Source organism: Cheilinus undulatus, linkage group 5 (assembly GCF_018320785.1).
Source record: "Cheilinus undulatus linkage group 5, ASM1832078v1, whole genome shotgun sequence".
Classification (NCBI taxonomy): Eukaryota; Metazoa; Chordata; class Actinopteri; order Labriformes; family Labridae; genus Cheilinus; species Cheilinus undulatus.
In genome coordinates, this window is record NC_054869.1 from 32,190,301 (window position 1) to 32,214,251 (window position 23,951).

Here is a 23,951-nt window from a genome sequence, read left to right on the forward strand (position 1 = left end):
CAGATAAGAAGTTTGGTAAAATTACAATCATATTTGATAGGAACTCTTCTACATATGCAGGAAGGATTAATTTTCCCCATTTTCCAAAGATACCTGAGCATTGATTCTGAATATCTGTTTATTGGCTCATTTGTTTCTATCTGATTCTCCCTGTTTTCAGTAGCATGCCAAAGCACACCTGGAGAATGTGAGTGCACATGTGAAGCAGTTCAGGTACACTTGCGTACATGTTTTTTCTTTCCTGTCAGGGACTTTGATTGAACAGAGTAGTAGTGTGTTGAGCAGGGTTGCTCCCTGACAAGAGCAGTAAGCAATCTGTGTTGATGTTCCTCCACTTGAAATGTGATACAGTGGATGGGAGAGGGAGAGTGTGTGTATGTCTGCCCTACCTTGTCCAGACTGGTTCCTGTCTTGCTAATAAAAGAGGTCTTCTTTTAGTTTTGGATACTGATCTCTTCACACAAGTTTAAAGACCTCGTTCACGGTTCACACCGAATTTGCCCCTTAATGTCTCACAGCAGGTCCTCAGTCCCAGGTCGTGATTCATGGGGTGACAGGTCCACCTCTGGCCACCATAAGGGCCCAGTCAGACTGAGTCCACTTACACTCTGAAGACAAAAACATACTACACCAAACACTTGTAGAGCCCATAGCAAAAGTTTTCACTCAGCCTTATATTAAGTACAGTATCGTTATCAGAATATGTTATCTTAAGAAGTTTATTATCACTATCAGCACATTTGAACATTTCTGTCAATACAACTGATGGCCCACCTGTAGAAATTAGCTTAAATTGTAAATATTGACCTTAACTACTAATAACTAGTTTTAGGCAGGACCAGCAGATCTATATTGTCTCTAAAAATACTGTATATCTAGATTTATACGTTAGTATCAGTATTGGCCTAAATTAATTTGTAAATATCAGCATAATGAGCATCAGCAAAGGTCCAATATTGTCCAAGTCAGAATTACCACAAGCTACCCGAGCATGAAAGGATGGGTTATGTGCCTGTAGAAGATAAAAGTTGGAAGATACTGCCCTCTTTTTAAGAAAACTGTGGCTTGTTTGCAAAGCGCAATCTCAGCCAAAAATGCAGAACCCACAAACCCAGAGTGTTGCAGCCTCAAATCTGATCAGTGGGGCCTGCTGTTGTCATGGAAATGTCTACCGCACCCGTGAATAATGTCTATTGGGTTTGGATTACAACAGTTCACACTGCTGTAGTATGAAGCAACTAGAAAAGCACTCAGAGAGCGCAGACCTCTGCCATTAGCCCTATCTCCAAATAGTAAAGAATCCTTTAAAAAAAAGTCCTGGATCCAGACGGTGATCCGGATCACTCCCAAAATCTAATCAGTTCTTCCTTATGCCATTTCTGACATTTCCTGAAAATTTCATCAAAATCCATCCATAACTTTTTGAGTTATGTTGCTAACAAACAAACACACTAACAAACCCTGCTGATCACATAACCTCCTTGGCGGAGGTAATAAGCAAATTATGGTAGTTTACAACATTCTGTAAAGTGTTTTTGAGTATCTTTGAAAATCACTTAGAAATAAAATGTGTTACTATTATTGTTATCATCTAAAGTCAACACAACAATAAGGATAAATGTTGAAAGTAAGTACATGTATGGTTTGAAAAAACTTCCATTCACAATGTATAAAGGTCATTGTAATAGATTATGGGATACATAGTTCCTTCATCCTTACACAGTCTTGCCTATTGCTTTGTTTTGGAATGCCATTTTTGTGCTGAATCAAATGTGTTATAGTCAGGAGTAGAGGGGTAGCTGGGCGGCTTGTTTCCTGGACTGCAAAATGTTGAATTAAGGATTTTGAGAAATGTCAACAGAGGACTGAGCTGTAGAAAAGGTGGGCGGGCATTTTTGAGCTCTAATCTCATCTGTTCTCCCTCATTTTCATTTTTATTTATTTATTTATTGATTTAAAAACATGCCTTGACATTTTTCTCCTTTTCTATTAAATGACAGTCTTGGAGTGTTTCTTATACCAGACTTATCTCTGTAATGTAGCAAGGCTTCCTGTGTAACCATTCTTAGGCAGCTGTAGTACCCTTTAAAGTGTTCTTACAGAGCCTGAGGGACAGGAACTAGTACCCAAGAACAGAACCAGTATTTATTTCAATTGCAAAAGTGTCAGTAGCTATCTCATCCATTGCAGGATAAGTGAACCCCCTACACCCGCTCAATGTTTCAATTACTGTTTTTTGTTTGTTTGTTTTTAGTGTTTCCGGGCACTGTGCTGTAAAGGACCTCCACCACCAAGACCAGAGTATGATGTGGTGTGCATTGGCCTGACAGGTGCTGGAAAAACCAGCCTGCTCTCACGCCTCTGTAGTGAGGGCAGTGACGGCATCGTACCTACAACAGGTATGCTAACATAACATTTGGAACAGTGAAAGATAGAGAGAGAGTAAATTTCTAAAGTAACATACAGATGCATGTACCACCCTTTTCCTCACATAAATGCATTCGTGTTTTAAGAACACATAGTCCCCTGGATTACAATAACAGATAGATAATGCTGTCCAGGTATTATTTCCCTCCAACAGAGGGAAGCTTGTCTTCAGTACATCCTCCAAAGTCCCAGTGCTCAAGCCAGAAACGCTCTGTTGTATCTCACCGTCCAATATGCAGCTTTGTTCTTCCGGTCAGGCGAGAGGCTGGTGTTAAGTATGTCCAGAAGAAGAGTCTTTAGGTTCAGCTCATCATTCTCTTTGTAGTCAGTGTTCATCTTTTCTATATGATGTGCAGTCCCCCAAGGATACTGACATTCCTCTTTCCTCCCTTGGCTTTGTCAGCAGTCAGCTTTGAGCTGTTGCATGAGGTCTATTTTAGATTTAGTCATTGCAAGCTCACTGAATTAACAGTAATTCCTAAATATGCTACCTTATACTGTGAATATATGTGGCTTCGGTGGGGGTGGTTTAAAGAAGTGAACACCTGTCTGCATCTGCCGCTGAGTAGGCTTTCAAAGATTAAAAACACTGTTGATTTCGTACCTTGGCAGATTAATATTAGTGTACTTCTCTGAAAATAGATTTAGCTGTCAGCACTGTCTGTGTCTGCCAACATCTACAGAGGGAAGATAATGAAGAGCAATGACGGGGAGGTCTCATGTGTTTCTCCCCCACTGCTTACCTCATGATTTTGCTCTGGTGTAATGCATTTAAAAACCACAGTTAGCAGTTAATTCATAAGTTTATAAATCATAATCTGTTGTCTCTGAATCTCTCCTCTGTTTGTCAATGTTTCCCGGATGGGAATTCCCACAGTGATAATTTAGCATAATTTGTGCAACATTAAATCTCGTATTTCAGTGAGTTTCTTTACTATTTCCCAGCGTATTCAGCCGCAGAAACACACCACATAATAAATATGGTAGCACTTTAGGCAGAAGTTCTGTCCTCTGCTAACTCCAACATAGAACAAAAAACATTTCTGTTTAGCTTTTCTTGGTTTTCTGTTTTTTTCCAATTCGGACCACACAAAGTGTTATTTTCTTTAGTTTTTGCAGCACAGATATGTAGTCTGTGCTTGTTGTGTTCACCAGCTGGAGGTTTGGAAAAGGTACACCAAATATCCTGAGGATACTAAATGATAAAGTGGAGTGTTTTAAATTCAGGCTTCTCATTGTTGAAAGGAGATCATGAAACATTCCTTGAAGATGAGTCTCATCAGTCCTAGCATAAGCTATCAACAAATAAGCACAAAATCATATTTTCCTTATGTCTTTAACGTCACACATGATCATTTTTCTCTTTTCAGGTTTCAGCATCAAAGCAGTGCCATTTCCAAATGCCATCTTGAATGTAAAAGAACTTGGAGGTAAGAAATGCATACTAAGCCCTGTCCTGTAAAGCATTTATGCCATATATCGATAGTGTCCCCTTTTCCATTGGAACTTCACCATGCAATATCTTGCTTTTAATACCAGACACCAGCAGGTTCAGTAGCTGCAGCCCTGCAGATTTTCAGAGTATCTGACTATGGTTTTAGATGTAAAAAAGGTGACTCAGATAATATGGACAATGCAATATTTACTCAAAGGAATAACAACTGGAGAATATTGACATGATATTCTTTGTAGTTTAACAGAAGTCTTAAAAAGTCTTAAATTAATTAATTGATTAATTAGCTGTTTACCTTTGATAAGCAATTCTTAAAAAGTTGGTTATTTGCACTCATGAGTTTACAATAAGATTAGATAAAACAGCAAACACCAGTTGTAAACTCATCATTGTATGTATTAACTAGAGCTGGAAACAACCACAATTTTGAATTGCAGTTGATCTCAGAAATTCTGTAGTTCATTGTGATTAATATCCCCTTTTAGTTGCATTTTGAAATTCCACAATTTTGTATTTAAACTGTTTTGGTTTCCTTTTAGAATTTCCTCCTAAAAATAGGGGTGTAACACTCACAGAGGTCACAGTTCAGCTCCTACCTCAGTTTTGGGGTCATGGTTCTTTACAGTTTCGGTTCATCATTAGAACCAGAAAATGTTGCAGATTTACTAATCTAGATGTCCCTCACTTGTTGTTATTGTTTTTTTTTTTTGTTTTGTTTTTTTTAACAAATGTTAGTGCAGCTTATACTTTTTTTTAACATCTCCAAAATATACATTTGAATCAATCAATCAATACTTTGTTCCATCTAGTGTTATTAAGAACTATCAGTGATAGCTGGCACAGCCTGTGATAAATTAAACATGAGACAAAAAAGACGAAAACAAAATATTTATGTGCAAAACAGATGATAGCCCCAATATCTCCAGATTTGAAAAATGTGAAATCAATTCAAGAGCAAAGTATCATATTTATGATTTATGAAGAGTGCTGTAACACACTTTTTAATTAAAAGCCAGTGCAGTGGTTACTTTTGCAAATTCCCGACTAATGTTCATCACTGTCTAGCTCAAGTAAAAACAGGATAGGGCACTACAACGGAGCCTGAGCAGAGCGCTTTAAATCAAAATTTGTTGTCTGTGTCCTCTTCTTCTACTAGTCTGTGTAGTCTTTAAAATATATAAGCATCTGTGATATCCTAGAACCTCTCTGCTTTTGCATCCAGGGGCTTTTTAAGAACCGTGCTGACATGAGGATAGGGAGGAAAGGGCAGTGGGTCTCAATGCTTTGCCTCTCTTGCAGTGAAAGCCAGGAACCAACTTTTCTTTTTCGTGTGTTTTGAAATGCCGACTACCTCCTCTTCTACGTGGTGGTTTAATACTGGTTAGCAAACAGTTAGCATTGGTGCCACTGAGGTTGGTGGGTAAATACTGTTTCTTTTTTTTTTTTTAATAGTTTGGACGTAGTCGTCGTGTGGCTATGTGCACCAAACCGTGACTCCCAAACTGTGACGTTTCTGGATGAATACAGAAGCTCTTACAGCTCTATCAAAAACTAACTGTATTTGACCTCCTGTTTGGATGCAGACCTGCTTTTAAGAAAATAAGGAACTTTGGGTGGATTGAAGATTATGACATGAACTTTACATAGTTATAAGTAAGTTTTAATAGATTGAAAATGTGATAAGGTAGCAGTACAAAAGTAAGTTTTAAAAAAAGTGAAATGAGACATTAAGGAGCTGTGGTGAACTTATTTGACATCAGTCTGACTGCAGGGAGATGCTGCATTGGCTTAACCAAAGTGTCCTCAGAGGGATGATAAAGCTGGTGATTGATTGCAATAAAAAATATTTCAGTAAATATGGACCTCAATTAATCATAATTGTTATTGAGAGCCCTAATTTTAATACTGTTATCTGCATAATTTTATCACTAAATCTAAGTGTTAGTGGAGGTGTTTTGATCTTGTTTTACAAAAGCAGCCACATTTTTCAAAATCCCAAATCTAAGTGACCTTAATGTGTTTTTGCCCTGTTAAAACATTACATTTTTCAAATTTTACATCATAAAACTCGGTCTAAACAATTCTCATTTGTTAAGATATGAGAAATGTGCTTTTGGTTTTTACTTTCTCACCTTTTGGCCACAGACTAACTCTTGTGTACAGATGTCAAGACCTGCTTGTGTTTGGTAGAAGCTGTGCAGTCTGCACCCTGATATTCCTGGAAATGCACTGCACTCATGGAAGTGGTTTAATACGCACTGATGAAGGCTCTAGAGGTGGAGACATGTAAACATAACAAAAGCGATGGGAGACTTCCAGTCCTTAAAGGGAGTCGTTATAGAGGAATAAATCAGTCCTACCTCGTCTCCCTCGTGCCACTTAGTCACACAGAAAAATTCATGGTTTTGTTGAGGTGTTAAAAAATTGATGTGATTCTCTGTGCACTCTAGGGATATGACAGGTGCAGAGCATGTTGTCGGAGGTTCACCCAACCTAGCCTCATGAGAAGATGAAAAACATAAATGCAAAATGACCCACACTCAAAAACTCACACACTCTTGCACACACTCACACACACACATACAAAAAGAGGCACCAGGGGACCACCAACGAGGGTGCTACCATATTTGGACAGAGCACATAAGGGGGTTTTCAAAAGAGGGTTTTCTGGATTGGTTGAAAGCCAGTCTACTGGGACATTATTGTGGTTGGAAAAACACTGGTCCCATGGATGACACGTTTGATTTAGATAAGTTAGTATAGGCTTCCACCACAGCAAAGGATGATGAAATCATTCTCTTCTTTACTTTTCCCCTCTGCTTAGACCCTTGCCCCCTTGCTCCTTTTCTCATAAATTCACAGAGCGATTTATGGTGCCATACATTATGGATGGGTCGAAGACTGTAAAAACAAGCACATGATGTTTTGACGCCTCTTCTGAATACTTTTTTGGAGTGCAGCATTTGATGTAGATTTCAGTCTGAGGAAAGCTGTTGACTTGCCACCCTCTTGTCTGGGTGGCTGAAGGCGTCCTCTTGTTTTCCAAATGTTTGTGATGTAAATGTGGAGTCAGGCCAATCAGTGCTGTTGCAAAATAGTCATAATGAGCGTTTCAGATTGTTCTATGATTAGTGCAGCCCAATTCCACTCTATTTGTATCTTACTCAACACTTCCCATTTCTATCAGTAATTTTTTTTTCCTCCGCTTTCCTTTCGGCTGTAGAACAAACATGCATGCTCGGTTTAGTTTTATGTTATTTTGCACTGCATCAACGATGCAGAAAGATGATACAATTTGTGATGCACAGAAATCAGTGCTCATGATCCAAAACAACTTCTTTTTGCTCCATACCTTTGTGGCTGGATAGATTAGCCTTGACTTAGGCAAGGGAAGATGTGCATTCTGCAAGGTCTGAGTAATAAAGTCCTTCCACATATTTCTTTCCTCTTGACTGAAAAGCCCATTATATGTCAAGAGGGTATTTTCTCTATACAGTAAGAAATACAAATCATCTCCTGCCTATATGGGTTGCCTTATGTTCAAGAAATGAGAAAAATGTTTGAGGATATATGGACTTTGGATTTCTCAGGCTTTGCTTCTTTTCGTAGAGCAGTGAAAACACATGAAATTCTTCCCAACAGAAACCCAACCCTTCACTCTTTTATATGCAGTTTTTCTAACCTCGCTCTTTGCTTGGCAGGCTTAGCCTGATTATTGCTCAACCCACTTCATCTGGGAGACAAACATGGTTCAGGTTTAACAGGAGGAGGGCACATGGGAAACAAGCAAATGTGAAGGTCAACACCTTTGGCACATGAAGAAATCTTGCATTGAGCAAAGAGCAGAAAGTGACCCTAACATGGCACTTGGAGTTGGTTTAAGAGCCAAGCCATTAAAATGTTGCAGACTTTGAACCCCAGAAGGTGGGGTTGACTCATGACTGTATTTTTATTATTGCTAAGCCTGATAATGCATTTTTAACTCTTCTTGACTTGGGCGCACTGGACCAGATCATCATAAGCACAAGCTGTCCCATAAACCAGAGGCACAAAGCAGCTTATGTGCAACAGTGATGTATTGTGTCGGCAATGATTCAGACCAAGCTGTATGTTTGTCTCACTCATGTACATGTCATTGAGGACTCTTCTGTCCTGTTTTACTTTATTTTTTCCTCTTTTTTTAACTCTGGTTTTTATTTATTATTGTCCTCCTCTTCTTTTGCCTCCCATCCCCTCCTCTCTTAAGGATGGCCTCTGGGTTGTGTTATATATTCCATCTTTTTGTCTTCTGCATCTTTTAATCTTCAGTTCTGTCAGACTCTCTTTGCTTATTGATTTGAGCACATTGCCTGGCCTTGATAAAGCTTCCTGTCCCCAGTCTTTGACAGGGCTTGTCTCTGTTATTCAGTTTTTTTACATACTTGTAATTAATCCAGTTTTAATAAATGAATGCAACGAAGGTTCCACAGCTGAATTGGGACTTTTTGTTTAAATCAGAGACATGTGGATGCTGGAAAACAAACTGTGTGGTCTCTCCTGATAAAATGAAAACCAATCACTAGGCTACAGTGTCACAAATCATATTACTTCTTACTTTCCTTTGTAAACCAAAATTGTGGAGTCAAAAAGTGTATTGTTCCAACAGTACAGAAAGTGCAGAGTTGAGGAAGGTTGAAAATATTTTGTGTCTATCACAATGTTCATTAAAAATAAGACCAGTACCGAAAGAAAATGTTACCTATGTAGCATTGTGTATCACTCACCTTCTTAAAAAAAATGAAAACGCAATCAGGAATCAGTCGCATATCCATGTGATATATATCTGATATGCTTTTTATAGTTGAATTAAGTAATCAGGCAGCAACACTGCAGCAGAACTGGGTATCAAAATGTTAAAGCTAAAGCTTTGTCTGAATAAAATGTATTAAAGTCTTTTCAGTGGGTTGACATTGAGAGTTTTACATCTGCCATCTTTGGTCTGTCAGACATTTGTTACCCAGCTGGTGCAGGTATTAGGTGGGAAGGGCACCTCCGGGGACACAGGGAAGAATCTATTTAGAGTGTGAATTTGTGTGTATATGTCTGGGCAGTGACATGACGTCAAGTCTAGACAAGCCATTTCACAGTGTGCATTCATGCCACACAATGACATCTGACGAAGAAGGGGTCCCAATAATCATCGCTCATTCCTGTTGATTTAAAGTAGAGCAGTGGATACGTACACCTGCAGCAGTCAAAAACGTTTACCATTAACCCTTTTTGGTAGAGTTGATCTGAAATCAGATGTAGATGTTTGATCCAGTTAGCCAGTTGTCATTTGTTTTTTAGAACAAATGTGTGCATTTGAGATAAATGATGCATGTGCATGCCCTATTTGTAGAGTTCATCAAGTATTCACTGTTCATTTTATTCACATTCAAAGAAGATGACAAGTATGCTGCAAAGACATCGCACTTACCAGTGTCTCTGCAAAGCAGCAGCCAAAGTATGTGTGCACATCTAAGAACAAAACCACTACATGTTAGTCATCAAGACCCAATGTGGTTCTTATTACTATCAAACAGGACCACAGTGTGTGTTACTTTGCCCAGCAGGGAAGCTTTTTCTTTGCATTGGAAAAGAACTGACCAGAATTGGAATAATTTGTAAATTGTCATTTGGGTTTAAAGCAGATGTGAGGGTCACAGACTGTTCTGATTTTAAAGTTCTAAGGGCAGACATGTAACCGAACTCTATTTGGAGCCTCATTCAAGGATATTATCCGATTTGATGTTGGGTTTCGTGTTGATACTTGGTAAATGGTGCATCATAGATACTTAAGGGGCCCACTGACATCTTGACAGCACATTTTTTTAAACTGGTTGTTTCAGTTAAAATAAATGTGATGTACTTTAACAATGCTTTTGCTCTGCTATAGATTTTTTTTGCACTAAAATAATATTAGATAGTATTTATTCCAAGGAAATGACAGTAAGGTCAAAGTCATGTGCTTCTGAAACTATAGGATTGGCTTGGGGAGTAAAATGAGATTAAAAAAAGGGTGTGCTGATAGATTTATGATATATCAATAAAAATAGGATGAATCTAGAGTGGCATAGGGATGATATAAGGCTACTAACACCAGGTCTTCTATTTTAAAATTTTAAGCTATGATACTTTTCTGTTGACCAGATTTGACATAATTAGAGCCAGAGTGAGCAGATGTTATTGACAGATTTGTTTTTAATGTAAATAAATAACAGGGGCCAAGTTATGTTTAGGGCCTCACACAGGAACTGTTTACCTAAAAAAAAAGACACTGCTGATACTGCAGGTTGATGAGTGTATCAACAGCTGAAGTGTTTTCCACCTCACTGCAGCTCCTGCCCCGGCTCATTCCTCAATGAAGTAAGCAAACTTTATTATGGGAGGCCTCCTTCAACAGTCCCAGCACTCCCTCCCATCACTGCAGCTATTGTAGCTGTTTTGTTCAGAGAACTGTCTGTTTTTCGTTAGGTACACTTCAAAGAGGGTTGCTCTCAGCGTTTCAACTTTCAAGAGTGAAAAAACGTCCTGATTAGCAACACATTTGTGTTTGATAGAAGATAAAATCTGGAAAAAGTGTGTACAATTGGAAGAAGAAATGTATGCGAAAGTGTTGTTGGAGCTGCGTGAGAACCTGAAACCATACCTGCACTAATACCCAACAACAAACAGAACAAGCCTCAACAGTAGCCTAACTTGAAACAATATAGGGTAGTAGGTTTCATCTGTAATCACACGTGTGAAATGTAGATCATCACAAGCTGTTTGAATTTTAGAACCATTTCAAACCCCAGCCTGTAAACACAGCTGAAAGACAAATCGAATTACAGCCCAAGAAAATGTGTTTTTAATTTTCAGTGTAATTGTTTGCTTGTGTTTTACTGGCATTTGCGTCTTCAGTTTGATTTATCATCTCATAGTCACACTTTGCTAAGGAAAAGTAATATGATCACTTAAACATTGTTGGCAGCTGAATGTGTATAACAAGTAAATGACTGCTTTCCCTATTATCTCGTCTTCCTTCACTATTGGCCTCATCACACACTCAGAAAATGAATGGGACTTGTTCAGTTAGTATGAAAAACGTGTTTTTAGCTCCATCTTCCGTCTTTTGAACCATAATCTCTCTATTACTGGACAAAGCTGAATTCTGCTTTAAGAGAGCTAATAAAAAACACAGCCAGTATCCCACCAAGCTTCCCTCCCATTGGCCTTCATGTCAGGATGCATTTCTGCACACAGTGTGGTTGTTTAATCTTTGTGAGATGAGCATAACATGGTTTACTCTTTTTATTGGACAGTAAAAAAAGATGCATAATATTTTGGTCTGCCTTTAAAATCAAGTAAATTAAGCAAAAACACTTATTTATTATTCATGTATAATACATGTATGTTTTTTCATGAAATGTTAGATTGAGGAATAATTCTAAATGATATTGAGAACCAAACCTATTTAGCCTAAGACACTACAGTAAAGGCTTTAGCATCAACCACTTGAACTCTAAAGTTGAAGTCTCTTCAAAGGCCTCATGTTTCTGACAACATAACACCATGAATAACACAACAGGAAAACAGTCATGAGACATATATGCATGTACAGGAAATGTTACATGTATATCTTTGGAGTGGTACCTCTGGTTCATGTCTCACATCACAGTTGCCTGCAGCAGTTGGCTATGCATACACAATGAATCATCACATGTCTATGAAGCATGGCACATACAAGTCAGTCATTAAGATTCATGCCTCCCAAAGCTCAGACCATGTAAACATGTTAAACATTCATACATTGCATACAGTACATTTAATAAGTAATTGCACTGCCTGTTTCAGATGAATCAAAAGTTAATCAGTGAAGTGAAAGATAGATGGGTGAGAAAGGAAGTTCCTCTCTGGTATCACATAGTGGTTTTGTCTGCAGTGAAACAGTATCAGGAATGTTGAAAGTGCTTCCATAAAGAAGCGGGTTTAAAGCTACAAAAATATGGTCTGTAGTTATCTTTCCCTTTTTGACCACTGGTGGAAAGTTTCATGATATTTCCCCAAAACACTTCTTAAAAAAACTTATTTAAAAAATTGCAGGCAATACCATCCCCTTTATTCACAAAACATCTAAAGGCCTCCCGTGCACCTGTGTTAATTTTGACAGCTTTTTTGGCTGACCATCAAAGGGTCAGCCCTACACATGGGTCTGTGTTTGACTGACTGGCTGACTGACTGACTATACTTTTAGAGCTGTATGTACAGAATTGCGCTATGGGCGGGATTTAGTTGTGCTCCAAGTTGCTAGTAATGGCTGCCTCCAGTGTGGTGTTTACCTCACTGCAGCTTTAGCAGAGCGTCAGTGTTACTAGAACTGGACCACGTTTCTGTATGAAATAAAGAATTAAAACAACACTAAAAGCTTTTCATGATGTGAAAGATGTTTTTGCTCCTCTGCTGGCCTGCTTGGGCAAGGCTATGGGATTGTTGCGTGGGGAAAGGTTAGTTGTTGTGAGTGGTTGTATACAATGCCTGCTAGTGCTAGTGGAGTGATTAGCTCAGACTTAGCCACAGCGACAGTTTTATCAGAAATCGACAACGTGACTCTATTAAATCAAGGGCAGAGGGCAACGCTGAAAGCTTTCCATAACAGATAAATGTTTTCACTCTTCTCCTGGTCTGCTTCGGCATAGGTTTGTGATCAGGTGGGGTCTGTCATTGTATCCATTGTTTTGTTGTTCTGATAGCCTAGCCTGTCATGAATGTGACAGAACGTTCCTTTACCTAAACACTTTCCCATGTATTCTACATTTTCCTAGAATGGATGTAAAGTTCCTGTTTCCACCTGGTATTTTCAGCAGACACTAATGATTATCAGGACCATCCTGTGGAGTGTAGAAGGAGTAAAATAAGACCTAGGTAACTTTTTCTGATCATATTTCCCCTTGCCTCTTTTATATACAGTGCTTAACAAATTTATTAGACCACCTGTCATAAAAACAAGAATGCATAAATATTTTAGAAATCTTTCAAAAACTTGTTTAAAACTAAAAATGTTTTGTTATTTATTTGGCAAATAACAAACTGAAACAACTAAATAGTCCTTTTTCACACTTAATAACAAAAAACCTTCATATTTTGTATGGCCTCCTTTGGCCTTGATAACAGCTTGCATTCTTGCTGGCATTGTTTTTATGTATTTTTCCACAGTCTCTTTTGTTATTGAGTTCCAAATAGTTTTTAGCTATTCCCACAGACTTGCTTTGGATGAAATTTTTGTGCAATCAATCTTTGAATCTACTAAATCCCAAATTTGTTCAATGGGATTCAAATCCGGACTTTGACTTGGCCAGTCCATCAGTTTCAGTACTCCAGATTCCTTTTTCTTGGTCAAATAGTCTCTGCACAGCTTTGAAGTATGCTTGGGGTCATTGTCTTGTTGGTATATGAACCCACGACCAATTAGATTCAGTCCAGAAGGGATTCCATGATGCACTAAGATGTTGTGGTAGATGTTCTTGTTAATGTTACAGTGGATTTTCATTAGTTTGCCAACGCCGTATCCACAAGTGGAACCCCATACCATAATGGAATTTCCATCTTCTTTCACTGTGGGTGCAATGCATCTGGCATCAAAACGTTCTCCATCTTTTCTGCAGACACAAACATGATGATGCTGACCCAAGAGTTCAAACTTGGACTCATCCGTCCAGAGTACCTTCTTCCAGTCATCAACAGTCCAGTTTTTGTGCTCCCTGGCAAATCTGAGGCGTTTCTGGATGTTTACAGGCCTCAATAATGGCCTCTTAGCAGCTATTCTTCCCTTTAGGCCTTGCTCCGTCAGTCGTCTGCTTATGGTCATTCTGGAGACTTTCTCAGACTCTGACCTAGAAGCATTTATCTCTGCCTGAAGACCAGCAGTGATCTTCCTTCTGTCTCTAGTACTTAACATCTTGAGGTGTCTGACATCTGCTTCAGTTAACTTTGGTTTCCTGCCTCTTCCTTGGTGCATTTTGTCAGAACCAGTCTCGGCAGTTGACTCCAAAGCATACTTGACCACACTGTGAGAACACTTTGTGTCTTTCCCTATTTGTCTCAGAGACCATCCAGCATCATGAAGTGCTTTAATGCGGACTAATTTTCAGTGAGCTCTCGACGTTTTACCATTTTGAACAGGAATGAGGAATTTTAAACTGAATTCACCTTTTTATACCCAAATCTGAGCCGACTCACTGGGCCTCTCTGAGAAGTCAGAAATTAATCAAGCATAACATTCAACCACTAAAACTAATTTTTCTGTTCTGTTCGAGCAAATAACTATAATTTGACATAGTAATCAAGAAATAATAATGTGCTTTTCTATTTTTTCATTATTTTTGTAAATCAGTTAATTTGAAAATTCATGGATAACAATAATAATTATATTTTAGCATTAAAATATCATTTCAGTTAAAGAGCTTCTACATGTTGGTGCATTAACCATTGCAGAAACATAAAAAAATGATTTTGGTAATTACCAATGCTGTTAATTTAGGGCAGCTGTGGCATAAACCTTACTTTGGGTGGTGGTCTAATAAATTTGTTAATCACTGTATATATATCTTGTATTTGACACTATTTGTAACAAAATCAATTCAGATTTTTATTTTTTGGTATTCATTTGAAAGTTTAACAATTGTTGCTACTCTGTGTGCTATACCTGGTAATTCCAAAAAAAAACCCATCACTGGGCACTCACCTTGACTGAACTGGACCTTAAAAGTACAGTCTATAATTTGTAAGTAATTCCAAATATTACCCTCACTTTACACATCATATTTTAGAACACATTCAGGAAAACACATACAGCTTCTTCAATGCACCTTTTATCAGCAACTGATTCAAGAGAATATTTTTTCTATAAACTTTTTAACAAAACTTTTAATGCTGTTGTCGATGGTTTGAAAAGGTTATAAGCTGATTTTTGCAAAAAAGGAGCACCACTGCCCATTTCATTTGTCTTATACAGGCTAAGAAGGAAAATTGATAATGCATCACATTTGTCTGTATTTTTGCTGATTAGAATTTGTTGTTCTCTGGGTTTCCATGTGAAAAGTGAGTCCAAGTGAGTGAAAAGGCATAGACAGATATTGTGGGAAATGTAACACATATCTGAAGGTGTTAAGGAGACCTGGACAGATCAGACCTGTTCCTTGAGATGACTCAGTGTGTGATCTTTTCCTGTTATCACACCTAGATCAGGATCCAGTTAGTGATTTGTTTTCCAGAGCCAATTATTACTTAATTTATTGAGTGAATTGAATTCAGTGAATTTTCATGTTACTCTTGACTTGATCCATTGATTTTACCAGAGCCATTTATAGTTTGATTTATGCAGTCAGATCTGATTTTGTTAAGAAATAAGACAAAAAGTGTTCCAGCTGATGAGCCAGTTCTGCACAGAGTCAGTAAGAGACATAGTCGATTTCATTGTTTGTTTTGAGGTGAATTTGCCTTTGTGCTCTCATTTATGTCTGAGTGAGATGTAAAACATTCCTTTCAATGTAAGTGAAGATTTAGACAAAGGAGCTAATGGGCACAAAACTAGACTGCAGGGGAGAAAAAATGAGAAGAAACACGGGGGGGTCATGGTGCACTTATTTGATTCATGATATACAGCACTGCCAGCTTCCTCCAGAATCATGACGTCATGTTTGGAAATCCTCTGAACAGACCAATAGGTGGCAGGAGTTGCCAACAAGACCCACTGAGACGTGCGGGACATTCCACCATTTCCAGGCAAAGATGAGAGAAACTTCCTAGTCAATCTCTCAAGTGCCACTTTGTCTGATAGCTTTTCACTCCACTGAGAGGTGTGAGGAGGTGGGGGGTGGGGGGGGGGGGGAAGGAAGATAAATATCACTGAGAGCACTTCGTGATGTTAAAACATTTGCCAGCCTCACATTTCGTCACTGCTTGGCAGTTCCCCTACTATGAGCAAATGAAATGAAACAGTTGACAAGATTGTAAAGGAAACCTCTGCAGATGGAGGAGGATAGTTTTATCCTCACAAAGCACATCCTTTTACAAACAAATGGACTTATATATACACTGTGAGATGGCCTACTGTAACGGAGTCTGTTTGATGCTAAAGAGTTTGGTGAGTGTGTAGTGTGACTGAACAAGTTATTGAAGAATATGTTTTGATAAGGACATTGTTTATCTGAGTCAGGGAACCAAGTTAAAGAAAAAAGCAAATAAATTTGTGCAATAGAAAAGGAACTTTTAGGACATCCCAGAAGATTTCTGACCTAGCAGAATTCACAGAATGCAAAGCTGTGATGAGGAAACATGTTTTCATCACCAGTTTAATTTCTGACTCTGCATTGGCGCTAACCTCCTGACTCCTACTTTGTTTTCTTGGTAAAGTGGAGCAGCATCTGTGGTCATGCTGTGTTTGGTCAGTTATGTCCAATTATTACCAGGCAGGACCAAAATGTCCTAATGCTTACAGAGCATGAGTAACTATGACTAACTATAACTGTGGTACTGAATACACCAACAACAGTGTAGAGGAATAGCAAAGGCTGCCATCAGGCAGTCATTTTTAACCCACCTTTACCTCCAACAAATAACTAATATCTTATTCTTCATGGATATACTGTTGTTTGTTGATGACAAATGATAGAAATAGTTTTGTCACTTCCAGTAAAGTTTTAGATGAAGCATCTTAAGTTTGTCCCACAGTTGATATTTCATACCTTTACCACATATAGAAATTTGGGGCACCAAATGGGGGGAATTTGAGGGAAATGAAACAAATGAATGTTAGGAATTCTCCATCAGTGTGCTCCCTCTCCTAACAGAATGGCACAAACAAGAAAACTTTGCATCTATGAAAATATCTATTAAAAATAAGGGATGAAACAATCAGTGGATAAATGAGAAGTAATAATGGTTATATATATAAAAAAAACATCACTCATGTACCACCATTGTAACATCCGCCAAAAGTACAAGCTTTTAAATTTTCAAAACTTTAAAATTGCCAGTCTGACATATAAAGTCAAACTGGCACCACCTCCACTTAATGACTACATCAAACAGAAATTTTTAAAAAATTGATCTGGAAGACCAGTCAACTCTGAAAACTACAGCTTATAAATGTGGGAATATAATGTCATATTGGTCTCTATTAGGGATGGGCGTTTGGAAGAAACCTGCCAACTCGAGCATCATTAATGTTAATGATCAATTAACTGATTAATCGTTATGTATGTATAAAACATCCTGAGCATTAACAACCAGCTACGTACGAGGAAGAGACAGAGCCATCATTATCAGCTCCAGCGGTCTCTGCCTTTCTGCAGGATGTGATTCTGTGTTGACTACAATCCAGCTTTATCTGAGGATTGGTCATAGGTAGTTTATCGAAGTCCACTATTCTGCTCGGTGTAGGCCTCTCCCTCTCTCTGCTGCTGCGTCGGTGTTTCAGCCGCTCAGCTATACAGTTTCCTTTGTTTCAACCTCTTCACCACTCACAGCGATGACGCAAGATACCCTAATACTCTACATACCGCTGATGATATTAAGCCTTTAGTTAACCAGGAAAAACCTCACTTAGAGTAAAATTCTGCTTTCCGAGAAAGCTCTGGTCAAACTTTTCCAGCACAGTCCCAGCAGTACTGCGCGTGCTCAGAGAGAAGGCTTGGGTTTTACGTCATCTTGCATACATAATTAGCCATATGCTTGCCGTCTGAGGAGATAAACAACCCCAGCACCGCAGGACAGTAGATGTGGTAAGATCAGGCTACTTTTACTCTCCCCCCCTTGGGTAAGAAGTCTCACTGCTTTTGTTAAAACCCAATCACAATGTCAGAATGGTAGATATTGTTGTGCAGATTAGAGTAAGATGTGTTTAGTCTCTTTATTAAATGCCAACATCAGATCGACTAAATTCCCCGTGATCCACCCAAATTCCTAACGACCAATTAATTGATCATAGGTTAATTGTTCCCATCCCTAGTCTCTAGTATGTAGATAGGGCTAAAAGTTCTTGAGACGATTGTTTTGGCGGGGATTTTGATTTTGAAGATTGTAAAGTTACTGAAATCAGCCTGTCCACAAAGTCCAAGGTAATAACCTAACCAAGCTCTACTAAGCACTTTGTAATGTTTTTCTAATAAGGTCACACAGGGGTCAAGGAAGTGGTTGAGGCTGAGTTAAGGCCCTGTCTACACGACGTTTTTGGGTGAAAACGCAAAAGTTTTGTAGCATTTTGGCTGTCCTTTGAGATGGCAATGGCATTTTGGTGCCTGAAAACTGAACTTTTTGGAAACAGGCTCCAGAGTGGAAGTTTTTCAAAACGCCCCCATCTCCATCTCCGTGTATACAGGAAATAAGAGTACTGCATATCTAACCCTGTGTAGCAGATAAGATCCAGACAGATGCTAAACAAGTGCCCTTAAGTTTAATTGAGTGAACAGCATTATGTTTTTGAGAACAATTGAACAGGATACTTTAAGGATTACATTTTTCAAAAAGTGTTTTCTTTTTCAAAATCACCACACTGACAGCAAGCAAAAAGGTGGGCTGGTGGTCAAACAATGGAATAAGTGGGGTAAGAGACGGGACTGAGTCATATTGTGAGTATATTGGGCTCTTCCTCAAATGACTTACATCAATAAAGTTCCTTGAGTTTAACTAATGTAAGCAGATGTTTGTGTTCCAGATTAGCACACAAACAGGAACCATGTGTTTTTCACTGTGAACTCACTGGAAGTGTGGCCTTGAAAATTAGCCTAGACTCCATTCAAATAATCCACTGAATATGTGTGAGTTCAGTCCTTTTTCTTTAACAATGAGTTGTGAATCTGTCAGGAATCTTGAGACAAACTAAATGCTGGCAATGTTTAAAGGTTAAAATTTCATGTTTCCAAATGAGTCCCTAAAGTGACTGAACATCATCAAAAGCAGCTGCAGTCACTTGGAAATAAATTATTACTGAACCTCTGTGCTAAAGGCTAAACTGCCACAATTGTTATCTATCAGAGATGCTGTGGTAAATACATTTCAGTGCGTAAATGAAATTATGTCTAATTTAAGCAGATGAATACTGAATGATAAACAATCATTCAACGTGTATCTCAATGCAATGTCTCAAGATGCCTATCTCTTTATTTCACTTGATTTCTATCAAAGAGGTTTGTCATGTTTTGGGCTGTGGTCTGATCTCAGATTGCTTGCAAAAAAAACTCTTCAATTGAAGGTTTTTTTTTCTCTTTCAAGTCAATCCATATATATTTTTATTCTGACAATGCACAACATTCACCTTCAGGAAAGGTTTGGTAAAATTAAAAATAACTGGCAAAAACACTGTGTAGATTTTACATGATGGAAACTATAGGAAAACTAGTTTTTGATCAGAACGAATCCTCAGAGTTCACTGATGCAGTCAAATGTGTCCACAGGAGCAGACAACATAAAGAAATACTGGAGTCGTTACTACCAGGGTTCGCAGGGAGTGGTCTTTGTGTTGGACAGTGCCTCTTCAGATGAGGACCTTGAGGCTGCACGCAACGAGCTCCACTCGGCCCTGCAGCACCCACAGCTTTGCACACTGCCTTTCCTCATCCTCGCCAACCACCAGGACAAGCCTGCCGCGAGGACACCAAACCAGGTAACCTGGCTTGTGAACAGTGCTATTATCATACTAAATCCCATGCATCTTCTTTAATAGTTTTTTTTCACAATGAAACATACAGCTTCAACAAACTGTTTAAACTTAACCTGCTGACTCAATGTCATAGTCAGTGTGGTAGGGAATGTCTGTTTTATATTCCCTCAGGTGAGCTCTTTGGGCTATATCCAGCCTTTTGGGGTCTCTGGGTGGGTTCTGTGACTTCAAGGCTCCTATGAATTACAACGGAGAAACCAAGGGGCTGACTGGATTTTAATGGTCTTTCAGGGCCATTTTGTTTTTATGCTGTTTTATGGTTTTATGCTCTGTGCTTTTTATTTTCAAAAATTAACACCAGATTTGGGACTGAGTGGGCTGTATTGACCAGCACTTGGTGATTATTTTTCAACACTAGTTGCTTTCCTAAAGCTAAGCATGTAGCCTGTTTGAGCTGGTAATGTCTTGCTGACAGCAATTCACACAGTCAGCAACTTCACGGCCTAAATACCTATCTGAGCATCACAATGTCTGTTGGGGTCATAGTATTCTCCATCAGAGTGATTATATGCTCTTCAGGGAGATTCTTTATGTTAACAAGGCTAAGCATCAGTCCCAGCAGTTCTCTCAAAGTCTTCTCCAAGTTATTACATTACAAACATAAGAAACTGATTTATACCCAACATGACAAACAGCCATCACGAGTGTTGATTTTCTTTTAATTGAAGCAAGATTTTGTGTCTAACTCTGATTTTTTTGCAAAACATTCATCTGTTTCACAGGTTAGAGAACATACAGGGCATGTGCTTCCAAGATGTTTGCTTTTTATCCATGCATGGGAATTGACCGTGAAACTTTTTGGCTCTAGAACATAGATTCCAGCCATTTTTCTGTTAGGCTTTATATTTTTCCCCTTATTAAATTTAAAGATTCCTATTTTTAGTTGTTGTTTGGCAGGCATTACATCTTCAAAACTGATAAAATGATTCATTAATGATTTAACACTGGTCTTCACTTACTTTCAGACACTTTAATCAGATACCTCAATGTAAAAGACTTCTTTCAGATTACAACTTATTTCCATAACACATGTTGTCCTTAATCAAGGAGAGTAGTTGATTGGCACTCTGTGTCTTTTGTGTCCACTTGTGTCTTTTTTCATTCATCGTTCTTACTTCTAGACAGATTTTGCTCTTCTAATCTTTGCTAGACGGTCTCAACTCTAATTGCCAGTGCAGAACCCATTAGTATGATTCCTTGTTGCAGTTTTTTTTTTTTCTCAAGAAGATAGTAGATAGAGGATGCAGTAGTAACAGAGTTGTAGGTCATGTCACTACCTTCCCACCGGAAAGAGTTAATCACTGCTGGTGGACACATTGATATCATACAGCACAACTAGGACAGCATGGCACCCTTCTCTCTCTCTCTCTCTCCCTGTCATTCTGTTTGATAGCCATGTATACATCTCTACCTCTCACCTGGAAGAGCTTCCTGAAGTAGTTTGTTATTCATGTAGCATTCCCTGTACTCTGCTCACTCATGTTTCAAAAACCTGGAACCTCACTTTGCTGCACCATCCCAAAAGCACACATACACAGACCTTTGCAGGGGCCGATTTAATGTCTGAAGGTTAACAAAGATGGATGCCTGGAGAGAAGACCATCTGCGTATCCTAGTCTAGACCACCAGTGTTGCATATTGTCACTTATGTAACATCTGTAGTGGGGAAAGATGGAGAGAAAAGTACTGTACCAGATTGTCCAGACTGAAAGCAGCTGAGAAAAACCTATAACTTGAATCAATTACACTTAGTTTAAGTAATTAGTATGGACTGGTTGCACTTGAGCACCAGCCACCACAGTCACGTAAACCCACTAATCTTATTGATATTTTAAATGGTTACTGCTTGCTTGGAGCCCAACAATACTGGACTCTTTGTTGGCCTTCATAACGTAGCCAATTAATTCAGTCTGTGAGCCACATTTGCCCGCCAGTCATAGCGTGATGTGTCCTCTGCCATATTTGACCTGTCATTGCATCAATCTCTGGGTGTATCGACTTTTTGAACTGTTTGCAAACAGTCATGACACGTGAGACTGGCTTATGGGGACGGAGGCATGAGATAGATGTCACCTACAGACGTTTCATGCATTAGGCCATTTAAGTTCATAATGAATGACTTGGTGAGAGGATCAGAGAGGTTGAGAAAGCTCATTTTATCACCAATGCAGTTGTTACTTCTATTGAGTCTATTTAGCTGATTAAACATAGCAGGGTCAATAGAGATTTAGGTATTGTCTGTATTTACTAGTATCTGTCAGCAAACTCCCAATGTTTTAGTCAACCAAAACTGCAGTAACACATATTAATAGAAATATCTACCTGCAGATTGTGGTTATTTGTAGCTGCTGGTTATATATTGATTTCCTAATAGTCTACATTCAGATGTCCTATTTCTTTTCTTTTGCCAAGCTTGTCATTCTTAGGATATGGCTCCAAAAGAATCTCTCACCGGTAACAGACGTTTTAAATCTAGTAAATTTAACGGTTGGTCTAATATTAACCATTGGCAACATTTCTTGGCTGCTGCATTTGTAGCACAAAACACAGTTTAAGTTTTAAAAGAGATGGCCTTATCTGGGATGATTTTCTTAGTGGTTTGCATATTACTAGAGAGACACTGTGCACATATTTTCTTCTGACTCATCACTATGTCACTCGAGGAGCCTAGTGTTTATTGACTCATGATGAGAAGTCATTGCTAAAATGAAACAAAATTTCAGGCCTTCTGCATCTTTTCTTCTCCATATTGCATTTAAGGCCCTTGAGCAAAGTTATAACCCTATATGTTTCTAATAAATTAATATCAATCTTTAGGTCTTATCATATTACAAACCCCAAACTAAAAGACTTTGAAAATATAAAGCCTCAGCAGCCACTGGAGTGCAAGAGGGCAAACCCTGTGTATGTTAACCAAACATTTAATCAAGATCCACAGGGGTCTCTTCCTGGAGTTGATTTTCAGCTCTCCCCAGGTTCCCATGCTTTCCTGTAAGCTCAGGGGCAGCTTTTTGAGTTTTTACAGTTATGGAGCATAAAGGAAACATAAAGAATGAAATAAGCTGTAGTAAAACATTTTCTAAAGTAGCATGCAGACAAAAATGAAAACCATGTAGAGAGTTCCAAAGATCAAACAGCTTTCTTATTAGTGCATGTGCATAGTTGTGCATGAAGGCTCACAAGATGGCTCTGTTTAGTCTAGAATAGGCTCCAGAGAAATCTATTGGTGGCATATCTAAATTTATGTTGCCTTTGCACTGATCACTCAGAGTTTCAGACAGACAAGACTTTCCGGAGAGAGATCTCTAAACTGACTTCATTGCAGCAACCATCCCTCTGTGTGCTGGTAGAGTCCATCACATACCTCCTTATTAAAATATTTACCTCTTACTTGTTTATTATTTTCTAATGACAAACTTATTTGCTGGTTCTGCCAGCTCGTAAAGCGTTGTTCCTTTGGCCCATAACTTGTGAATGCTTTGTCTTTAGGAAGTTTGGGAATATTTATGTGCTCACATTAACTATTAATAAAGGTTGTCAAAATGGTCCACTCCAGAGAGGAGTTGCTTAATATTAAATGAAAGTTACACTAAAAGTACCACAGTACATGTCAGGAAACAGGTGGCAAACCACTCTGCGCACTGGCTTGGCTGGTCCAGTCTAAGTGCAGTGTGTCTCCTCAGCTCAGGATAAAAGCACAATTAAAGATATGCCACTTCCTTTTCCCAGCATTTTATCACCCTCAGCAGCAGGGTCAGAGGAAGCATCACATTGAGGCCTCAGAGTGAACCCAAGAAAGTCAGGTTTATGTACATTATGTACGTTGTGTCCAGCAGCACCTCTGAAAATATTTCTCATTTACAGTTTGACTCATTAAGGTAACCCAGCGTACCTCTGTTTAGATTTTTTGCCACTGCTGCTCTGAAAGTTCAGCACATGTGCATCTAGATAAATGTGTGGGGGAGATATTTTATGCCCTAGATGTAGATTTCTCAATATGATACAAAGGTGTACTGCATACAAATAAGTCAAAGCAGTATTTTATCTTCTTGTGGACTTTTTAAAAATCTATTGTGTTAAACTGCTATACCTAGCCTGTCCTCTGTCCCTTTACAAAAAAAGTGGCCGTACCAGCCATACAGCCTCATGTGTTACTGTGGAATTCAATCTCACATGCATGCATCCTTTAAATGTCTCTTACAAGACACCATATATAACCAGTATGTTATGTATCTTTTCATTATTTATCAGGATTTCCAATAGCTTTTTCCTGAGTAAACAAGTCCCTCTAAGGGTCAGTGCACATTGCATTGAGATGTTTTAGGCCAGTGGAGCTACAACAGTGAAACT

General features: G+C 38.6%; 1 protein-coding gene across 3 annotated transcripts in view; it reads left to right on the top strand.

Moving 5' to 3' along the window:
• LOC121509664 (ADP-ribosylation factor-like protein 15) overlaps nt 1-23,951 on the top strand; it is a 130,594-nt gene that overhangs the window by 46,138 nt on the left and 60,505 nt on the right. For all 3 annotated transcript variants that reach the window (XM_041787229.1, XM_041787230.1, XM_041787231.1), the window contains exons 2-4: nt 2,255-2,399; nt 3,798-3,857; nt 19,336-19,544. In XM_041787229.1, coding sequence (XP_041643163.1) covers nt 2,255-2,399; nt 3,798-3,857; nt 19,336-19,544 — 414 coding nt within the window. The remainder of the gene's footprint in view (nt 1-2,254; nt 2,400-3,797; nt 3,858-19,335; nt 19,545-23,951) is intronic.